Source organism: Felis catus, chromosome A1, assembly GCF_018350175.1.
Source record: "Felis catus isolate Fca126 chromosome A1, F.catus_Fca126_mat1.0, whole genome shotgun sequence".
Lineage (NCBI taxonomy): Eukaryota > Metazoa > Chordata > Mammalia > Carnivora > Felidae > Felis > Felis catus.
The window spans coordinates 19,206,844-19,217,500 of NC_058368.1; the positions used below are offsets into that span (position 1 = coordinate 19,206,844).

The window sequence follows — 10,657 nt, forward strand, 5'->3', positions numbered from 1 at the left end:
AGTTTTGTTGACTATTTCCTTTGCTGTGCAGAAGCTTTCTATTTTGATGTATTCCCACAGTGAATTTTTGTTTTTGTTTCCCTTGCCTCAGGAGACATATCTAGAAAAATGTTGCTATGGCTAATGTTAATTAAGTTACTACCTGTATTCTCTTCTAGGACTTTTATAGGTTTCAGGTCTCACATCTAGGTCCTTAATCCATTTTGAATTTATTTTTTGTGAATGGTGTAAGAAAGTGGTCCATTTTCATTCTTTTGCATGATGCTGTCCAATCTTCCCAACACCACTTGTTGAAGAGACAGTCTTGGAAGAAATAGACTTTAAAACACAGACTGTAACAAGAGACAAAGAAGGACACTACATAATCATAACAGGAACAGTCTAAAGAGAAAATATAACAATTGTAAATATTTATGTACCAAACATGAAAGCATCCAAATATATAAAATAGTTAATAGCGAACATAAAGGAACCAATTGATACTAATACAACAGTAGTAAGGGACTTTAAACACCCACTTATATCAATGGACAAATCATCCAATCAAAAAAATTAATGAGGAAACAGTGGCTTTGAACAACATACTGTACCAGATGGATTTAACAGATATATTCAGAATATCCCATCCTAAAACAGCAGAATACATATTCTTTTCAGGTGCACATGAAACATTCTCCAGGATAAACCACATATTAGGCCACAAAACTAGTCAACAAATTAGAAAATACCGAAGTCATGGTATGCATCTTTTCTGACCACAACACTATGAAACTAGAAGTCAACCACAAGAAAAAAATTAGGAAGAGCACAAATTCATGGAGGTTAAATAACATGCCACTAAATAATGAATGGGTCAGCCAAGAAGTCAAAGAGGAAATCAAATTAAAAAAATACATGAAGACCAATGGAAGTGAAAATACAATGAGTCAAAATTTCCGGATGCAACAAAAGCAATTGTAAGAGGGCTATTTATAGCAATATGGTTCTACCTCAAGAAGTAAGAAAAATCTCAAACAACTTAACATTACACCTAAAGGAGCTAGGAGAAAAAGGAGCAAATAAAACTCCAAACCAGAAGAAAATAATAAAGATAAAAGAGGAAATAAATGATACAGAAACTAAAAATTGAACAGATCAATGAAACCAGGAGCTGGTTCTTTGAAAAGATCAACAAAACTGATAAACCTCTAGCCAGACTAATCAAAAGAAAAAAAAAGAGGAAGCGCAAATAAACAAAATCACAAATGAAAGAGGAGAAATAACCACCATAGAAACACAAACAATTGTAAGAGATTATTATGAAAAATTATATGCTGACAAACTGGATAACCCCCAAAAGATGGATAAATTTCTAGAAACGTATAACCTACCAAAACCGAAGCAGGAAAAAATAGAAAACTTGAACAGACTGATTACCAACAATGAAATTGAATCAGCGATCAAAAAACTCCCAACAAACCAAAGTCCAGGACCAGAGAGCTTCACAGGAGAATTCTACCAGTTAAAGCAGACTGAATACCCCTTCTTCTCAAACTATTCCAAAAAACTGAAAACAAAGAAAAACTTCCAAATTCATTCTATGAGGCCAGTATTACCCTGATACCAAAAATCAGATAAAGACACCACAAAAAATGAGAACCACAGGTCAATATCTCTGATGAACATAGATGCAAAAATCCTTAACAAAATACTAGCAAATCAAATCCAACAATACATGAAAAAATCATTCAACAATCAAGTGGGATTTATTCCCACAATGAAAGGGCGGTTCAATATTTGCAAACCGATCAAGGTGAAACATCACATTAGTAAAAGAAAGGATAACAACAATATGATCATTTCCATAGGTGCAGAAAATGCATTTGGCAAAGTACAGCATCTGTTCACGATTAAAAACCCTCAACAGAGTAGGTTTAGAGGCAACATACCTCAACATCATAAAGGCCATATATGAAAACCCACAGCAAACATCATACTCAATGGTAAAAAACAGACTTTTTCCCCTGAGGTTAATAATAAGACAAGGATGTCCACTCTCACCACTTTTATTCAACACAGTGTTGCATGTCCTACCCACAGCCCATCAGACAACAAAAAGAAATAAACGGCATCCAAATTGGTAAGGAAGAGGTAAAACTATTTGCAGATGACATGATACTATATAGAGAAAACCCTGAAGATTCCAACAAGAAAATACTAGAACTTATAAATTCAATAAAGTCACAGGATACAAATCAATATATAGAAATCTGTTTCATATCTATATACTATTAATGAAGCAGCAGAAAGAAATTAAGAGAATAGTCCCATTTACAATTGCACCAGAAATCATAAGATTCCTAGGAATAAACTTAAGAGATGACAGGTCTGTACTCTGAAAACTATAAAACACTGATAAAACAAATTGAAAAGGACACAAACAAATGAAAGATATTCTACGCTCATGGTTTGGAGGAAAAACATTGTTAAAAATGTCTATATATTTTTTAATAAATAAACTTTTTAAAATGTCTATATTATGCAAAGCAGTTTACAGATTTAATACAATCTTTATTAAAATATCAGTAACATTTTTCACAGAACTAGAACAAACAAACCTAAAATTTGTATGGAACTACAAATAACCCCCAATAGTCAAAGCAATCCTGAAAAACAAAACTTGAGATATCACAACTCCAGATTTCAGGCTCTATTGCAAAGCTATATAGACACACAGATCAACAGACAAAAATGGACACACAGATCAACAGAACAGAGAGGCCAAAAATAAACCCACAATTATATAGTCAATTAATCTTTGACAAAGAGGAAAGAATATACAATGGGGAAAAGACAGTCTCTTCAACAAATGGTGATGGGAAAACTGGACAGCTACATGCAAAAGAATGAAACTGGACCACTTTCTTATACCATTCACAAAAATAAATTCACAAGGGATCAAAGCATCAAAGTTCTAGAGGAGAACACAGACACTAATTTCTGTGACATTGGCCATAGCAACATTTTTTTGAAATATGTGTCCTCAGGCAAGAGAAACAAAAGAAAAAAATAAACTACTGGAATTACACTACAATAAAAAAATAAAATAAACTTTTGTACAGCAAAAAAAAAACCATCAACAAACAAAAAGGCAATCTAGGATATATCCGATAGGGGGTTAATATCCAAAATGTGTAAATAATGTATACAATTCAATATGCCCAAACAAATAATCAAATTAAAAATGGGGCAGAAAACTGCATCGGACTTCAACTCAGGTCGTGATCTCAGGGTTTGAGAGCTCAAGCCCTGCTTTTCTCTCTCCCCCTTCCCTTCTCCTCCCACCACTGGAGTATTATTCAGCCATGTAAAAGGATGAAATCTTGTCATTTGTAACAATATGGATTGATCTAGAGGGTATAATGCAAAGTGAAATAGTCAGAGAAAGATAAATACCCTAGGATTTCATTCATGTGGGGGATTTAAGATGCAAAACAAGTGAACAAAGTAAAAAAGAGACAAACCAAAAAAGAAACCCTTAAATAGAGAATAAAATGATGGTTACCTGTGGCAGGAAGAGGGGGTCAAGTGAAATAGGTGAAAGGGATTAAAGAGTACACTTATCGGGATGGGCATGAAGTAATTATAGAATTATTGAATCACTATATTGTATACCTGAAACTAGTAACGCTGTATGTTTATACTGGAATTAGAAGAATTTAAAGGGAAAATTACAGATAATCTCAAGTATTTGTAGTCATTAGTTGGCCCTTTATGTTCCATGTAATCTTTGTCTAGACAGTAAAACAATTCCAACAGTGACCAGTTAATTTCCTCTTCAGCACTCCTCATTCTTCAACATTGACACAATATTAAATGGTTGAATAATATGGCCAGAAAAATCCCATGACTCTTTGTGCAGTTCAGACATATGTGGTTTTAAAAATGTCTTCTTTCCTTGGCTCGAGTACACAGTAAAAATGCCTTCAGATCATAGCAATAGAAAGTATTCTCAGTCAGATTACTTAGAAACAAGTCAAAACTAATTCCAATGAGCAAAAATTTAATCTGCAAAACATGTTCACATCTATTAGTCTCATTACTCATAGACAAAAATCCACAAAATGGGGAATCATAATACATCCAGCAAAAATGAGACAGGAATATAACTGAAGATTTACCAGTGGCCCTCATTTCTCTATTTTAAAAGACTGATAAAATTTCAAAAGATATATTCACATTTTCAACCTAGAACATTTAAATGTGGTAAATAGAAAAAAAATTTTAAACATGGTACTTTCTATATGAATTATTGTATGCCTTTCCCTCCCACACATTTTGATACCTTTCCATAGTTCTCCATTTTCTTCCTAGCTCAGAACAAGCCATATCTCCCCCCAAATAAGAGATTCATCAATAGCTCCCCTCCCCCAAGACTTCAATCTGATTTTCCTAATTCATCTGAAATTGATGTAAATCAATGTCTTCATCACCATCATTGTGCCTAGAAAGTTGGTCTAGCTTACTTTAAACACCAACGAATGAAAAAATATCATTAGAGATTTCCTACATGGAGCAGTGAGGTGATCAATTTATCTGAACAACAAAAACTAAAAATCTAAAAATTTTTTTTCAACGTTTATTTTTGGGACAGAGAGAGACAGAGCATGAACGGGGGAGGGGCAGAGAGAGAGGGAGACATAGAATCGGAAACAGGCTCCAGGCTCTGAGCCATCAGCCCAGAGCCTGACGCGGGGCTCGAACTCCCAGACCGCGAGATCATGACCTGGCTGAAGTCGGACGCTTAACCGACTGCGCCACCCAGGGGCCCCAAAAACTCCTTGAATCTAAAATGTATAGTCAACATGACCTAACTCACAGAAAGCCCTAACTTTTTAGAACAAATTTTATTTTAGATCACTGTCCAGAAAATTCTATGTTGCCATGGATACCCCTGAGACTGAATTTCTCACCATCCCCCAATATATTATACCTTACCTTTCATTGGTGGCTTCATTAGAGATTCCTGATATGAATTCATCTAGATCATCTCTAAAGAATTAAAAATGTGTATGATCAGACCCCAGTGGCTTCATAGCCAAACTTCTGTTTTAACTTAGCTTTGTTGTTGTTGTTGTTGTTGTTTGTTTTTTAGAATTCAGCCAGCTTACAAATTGAAGACTCCCTGTAACTATTTGTAAATTAGTTATTTGGAAACTGGCATTTCCATTTTCCTTAGAAATGGGTTTTTTTTTTTTAATAGCAGTAATGAAAATCTCTGGCTTAACAAATCAAAAAAGCCTAACAAATCAAGGCAAGTACAATTCTTTACTGCTAAATTCAATTCTCCTGAAACTGCACTGAGGTGGAATTTACTTCAAAATATAGCTTCATTTTGTAGGTATACAGTCTTTCAGCTTATTTCCTGATTATCAAGTTTCTTCACTGTATCCTTACTCTTCGTGTGTCATGTAAGTCTCTTCTGTTCCTGAGTTTGGTTCAAATAACTGCAAGCTTGAGTCAGGGGCTTCCTCAAATATAATGATGGGTTTATATCTGAAACACCAGCTTCAGATGATTGTAAACCTCTGGAGGGAAAGGGGACAGACCAAGGTCTATGAGCTCCATCCTTTTCTGCTGAGAGCTCCACAGTTACCTGTCCACTGCCACCTCTCGCTCAAATAATAGGATCCTCTCTTTACCTGGTCTACTCTAGCAGAGTCTCACACACATATATTATGAGAGTATCCTAAGAAACTCTGGCTTCTGGTTACTAAGGGTCATAAACTATGAGCAGGAAGTCTCCCTCTTCTGACATGTTCTTCCTTTTATCCCCCCGACTTAGACCCCAAAAGAAAGACAGTTATTTACAGAAGCTTACAGTCTCTTATGGAAACCTCTTATTGCCAACAATGCTCTCTAATACCTTTCGGCACTCAGATCAGTCAAGTCAACTCACCCATGGTCATCACTGTTGTCAGAGGAATCCATAATTCTGCTAAAGGGTAAAAACACACAAAAAATAAATTCAGACATTCTGGAAAGCAATCAGTTTCTTCTTCCCGACAGAATTTTATGACATGAAAAGTAAAATCATGAGGAAACATGACAAAATGACAGAAACATTGTCAGCGTACAGCAATGAGACCTCTGAGATAGCCTCTTGGCTGTGTGTGTGTCTGCCCACTGGAAAGAGAAGGAAAGAATTAAGGGAGGTATAATTTTTGTGATTAAACCTCCTTTCTTCTCCATTTTGTCAACCATTCACATATTCTGGAATCCGTTTGGGAAATAGGAATGATCTGAGCAAAAGGATGGGGAGGGAGATCCAGATAATAACTAATGAAAAGATACAGAGATAAAGAAAATACCACAACAATAAATATTCCGGTTTCAAGGACTAGTCCCTGATCACCATTTGGTAGAGAAGAAACTAGTAGGTAGGTCAAGAATTGCCTAAATAATGGGGCACCTGGGTGGCTTAGTTGGTTAAGTGACTCCTGATTTCAACTCAGGTCATAATCTCATGGTCCATGAGATTGAGCCTGCATTGGGATCTGTGCTGACAGTGCAGGGCCTGCTTGGGATTCTCTCTCTCTCCCTCTCTCTCTCTCCCCCTTTCCCCCATGCTCTCTCTTTCTCTCTCTCTCTCACTCAAAACAAACAAACAGGTATTCAGAATGGTTTCTTTTTCTCTCAATTCATTTTACGAAAAGGTATCTGGTTAAATTATCCAAAGTCAAGACTCCTCACCACCAAACCACTGGCTTGGATAACTTAATTTCTCTACAATTTAATTTTCTCATCTGTAAAATAAGACACATTGAAATGCACTTTCATTTGTCCAGGTAATAAAATCATGCTGTATGTTCATCATATCACAAACATTACTGGTTTTTAGGCAGCCTTCCCTCTTCACCAAATGTTATACCAAAAATACCAATGTGACAAACAACATGGAAGAAAATCATAAATTTCAAAAACACTTCAAGATTCTCAAAGTACTAAATTTCCATAATTTCCTAGGAAATCTTGGATTCCTATCCATAGGAGAGTCTTCCTCCCAAAACTATAGAAGTCAAACTGAAGTATGGATTTTAAAAACTAACAATAACAGAAACCCTGGGAGAAGCCAGAAGACTGAGAGCTGTCTTCTGTGGTGGACAGACTGAGGAAAAAGTCTGATACAGGCAGTCTTGAGGGGCTTAGCGGGAGGGAAATTTTTAAGTTCTTTTCTTGCTTTTCCTCTGAGTTGCTTGGAGACAATAACTGCCATTCTCAGTAGAAACCAGAAGCCACTACCCAGATGTAGTTAGGATAAAATTTGGGTAGCATTGTGGCACCTGGGTAGTTCAGTCAGTTGAGCATCTAATTCTTGCTTTTGTTCAGGTCATGATCCCAGGTTTGTGGGATCAAGCCCTTTGTTGGGCTCTGCACTGAGCATGGAAACTGCTTAAGATTTTCTCTCTCTCTGTCTCTCTCTCTCCCTCCCCCCATCCCTCTCCCCCACTCACATGGTTTCTCTCACTCTAAGATAAAAAAATTTTTCATTGGCATTAGGTTAGCTGATGAAAACAGGGAAGGGCTAAAGAGCAATCCTTGGGCCTTCACTCTTCCACCCTTTTACCTCCAAAAGTCCCAGGTGAACAACCTAGAAGTCTGCCTTCTCCAATGCTGCTTTTGTCCAAGACCTTAAAGGTAGCATATCTTGACAAGAGAAATTACCTGGATCACAGTGTTTCACCATTATGCAGAGTCTCTGTCCCCAGGCTATCACCTCCCTTCATGTTATATTTACTGAGAAAAACATACCTTAGGTCCTAGCTTTCAACAACAGTTACTATATAAAACGTCACCCAACCCAGGATACGTTTGAAAGTGAAAAGGACATGTTATTAATAATTTTGCTGAGACAACAGCCACAGATTGAGATTTTCCCAAGAAAATCTTCAGTCCTTCCCTAATACAATTTACCAGTCAGAGGGCTCAATGGCCACAAGGAATATGAGCTCACAAATCAAAATAGTTAGATACCTGATGAGTACGACTGAAAAAGAGACACAACAAACTGAAAAACATATACCATCTGAAACAGGACTATTGGAACATACTGAACAAGATTTTTTTTTAACATGAAATTTATTGTCAAGTTGGTTTCCATACAACACCCAGTGCTCATCCCAACAAGTGCCCTCCTCAATACCCATCACCCACCCCCCCTCCCTCCCACCCCCCATCAACCCTCAGATTGTTCTCAGTTTTTAAGAGTCCTTTATGGTTTTCCCTCCCCCTCTTTTTCCTTCCCCTCCCCCATGGCCTTCTGTTAAGTTTCTCAGGATCCACATAAGAGTGAAAACATATGGTATATCTGTCTTTCTCTGTGTGACTTATTTCACTTAGCATAACACTCTCCAGTTCCATCCACATTGCTACAAAAGGCCATATTTCATTCTTTCTCATGAACAAGATTTTTAAGTAAACATGAGAAATACACTTAAAGATACAAGGGAAGATGTTAGTAACATGAAATAAGAATAAGAAATCGTATTGAAAAACCCAAGAGGATATCTTAAATGTAAAAGTCAAATTGTTGAAATAAAGAATCACTTCATGGCATAAACAGTAATTTGGATACATGTCGAAAGCAAGTTAATCCAGAGTTGGAAGAGGAGGTTGAGAAATCCCCAGAAAACAGAAGAGACCACAAAAGAAAAACCAGTTGATATAAAGGATAAAAACAGATCTCTAACACCTGGACTCTAGATAACAAAATATATATATATATTTTTAAATAAATTTCCCCAAATTAAAGAAAATATCAAAAGTGATGTTTCATCTAACAAACATTTACATGGTATTTACTAAGTGCCAGGTATTGTCCTCATGCTTCACAAATATTTCAATTGGTCCTCAACCTTCAAGATAGTTACAATTATTATTTATTTTAACCAATTCACAGATCTTGAATAGTCATGTTTCTAATATCCACCATACTGATTTATAAGCCACTCATTGCTAATAAAAATTTGTGACCTTCCCTGTGGTAATTTACAGTGTTTCAGGTATTGATTGAAATGGGACAATGGAAGCCCTTGCAATGACCATCTCAAAATGGTCATCCCCCACCAGCCATGGACAGAGCATCCCCCATAAGGGCATCCAGCTGTCCTAGAGGGAAAGCTTAAAGTGACTGTAACTGGCATATGCATATTGTTAATGGCATACTGTCTAAGCAGTAGTAGCATAGGAAATTGTAAGCATAAAACAGTGTCTTTAAGTTGTGAGTTTGCCGAATTTCATTTATGTATAGTTTACGCTCATTACGAAAGAAGGTATATATATATATTCCCTATTCAATTCACCTTGAATGGTGCTTAAAATTTGGTAAAATTTGCATCTTATTACTTACTTATTATTTCTTTGATGCATGAACCAGAGATATAAAGGGTTCCTCTTTAATCTCTGCATGGTATTGTCTTGTGGACAACCACAATCTACAATTAATCTGAAAAAAAAAAAGAAAAGCACATATGACTTTTATATTCAGGATTTTTAAAATACATAGGATACTTGCCCTGTTAGGAAGAAAGTCACACATAGAACCTACCAGGTATGCATTGGCCTTTCTAAAGTCTTGAATCTACAACTTATAAGATCCACAACACTGTACAATTTTATCATTCCTCTGAAATATGTATTCTGTATTTTATTTTAGTTCAAGGAATGGAAGAAAAAGTTTTTTGAATGTTCAGTAAAATTTAAGTTTAGTTCAAAGACAGAACACTTTAAAGACTGCTCTCTTGGGGCGCCTGGGTGGCGCAGTCGGTTAGGCATCCGACTTCAGCCAGGTCACGATCTCGCAGTCCGTGAGTTCGAGCCCCGCGTCAGGCTCTGGGCTGATGGCTCAGAGCCTGGAGCCTGCTTCCAATTCTGTGTCTCCTTCTCTCTCTGCCCCTCCCCCCTTCATGCTCTGTCTCTCTCTGTCTCAAAAATAAATTTAAAAAAACGTTAAAAAAAAAATTAAAAAAAAAAAAAAAAAAGACTGCTGTCTTGCTACATAGGACCCGGCAAGTGAAATAAAGTGAATTTCAAACCAAATTTACATCATCATAGTGATTTATGATATTTCCATCTTGAAACATTCCATAGCATAAATCAAAGGAGTGGTAAAGCAAAGATATGTCCTTCAACATTTCACATAGCAGATTCGTGGCATGCAAGGGAACTGGAAGTCACTGGAGAATAAGACATTGCCAATTACATTGCCAAGTTACCAAATAGGCGACTGAAATGTGCCACAAGGCCCTAAATTCTTGGCAAAGAGCAAAAAAATGAAAACAAACTGAAAAATACTTTTTTCATAAATAAATCAATTGGGGCATAAATTTTTATTTTGAGTTTGGGGCTTGAGAGCAAGCCACCTGTAAATCCTGTATCTTCAAGAGGTATCACCTCATGGACAGTGGGAGTAGGAATCCCAAAGTTCTTTTCCAGAGGTGGCCAGGAAAACCAATGTGGACCAAGACAGAGCCACGTATCTAAGGATCCTCTGTCCCTGCAAACCTCAGATCTGCTTACCTACAGGTAGGGCGCTTTCAAGGGGCCACAGCAGAAGGGAGGTGGAGCACAGAAGGACTCAGATCTTGGGACTTGAATACAACTTTTCCTAAGTGGAAGC

At 36.7% G+C, this 10,657-nt stretch overlaps 1 protein-coding gene across 2 annotated transcripts in view; it reads right to left on the reverse strand.

The window, feature by feature from the left end:
• The window catches only part of LOC101096867 (phosphatidylinositol 3,4,5-trisphosphate 3-phosphatase TPTE2), a 206,431-nt gene that overhangs the window by 157,321 nt on the left and 38,453 nt on the right, over nucleotides 1–10,657 (reverse strand). For both annotated transcript variants that reach the window (XM_045052406.1, XM_019825824.3), the window contains 4 exons: nucleotides 10,558–10,645; nucleotides 9,389–9,484; nucleotides 5,939–5,977; nucleotides 4,978–5,031 (listed from right to left, as the gene is read on the reverse strand). In XM_045052406.1, the coding sequence (XP_044908341.1) occupies nucleotides 4,978–5,031; nucleotides 5,939–5,977; nucleotides 9,389–9,447 (152 nt within the window). In that variant the 5' untranslated portion in view covers nucleotides 9,448–9,484; nucleotides 10,558–10,645. The remainder of the gene's footprint in view (nucleotides 1–4,977; nucleotides 5,032–5,938; nucleotides 5,978–9,388; nucleotides 9,485–10,557; nucleotides 10,646–10,657) is intronic.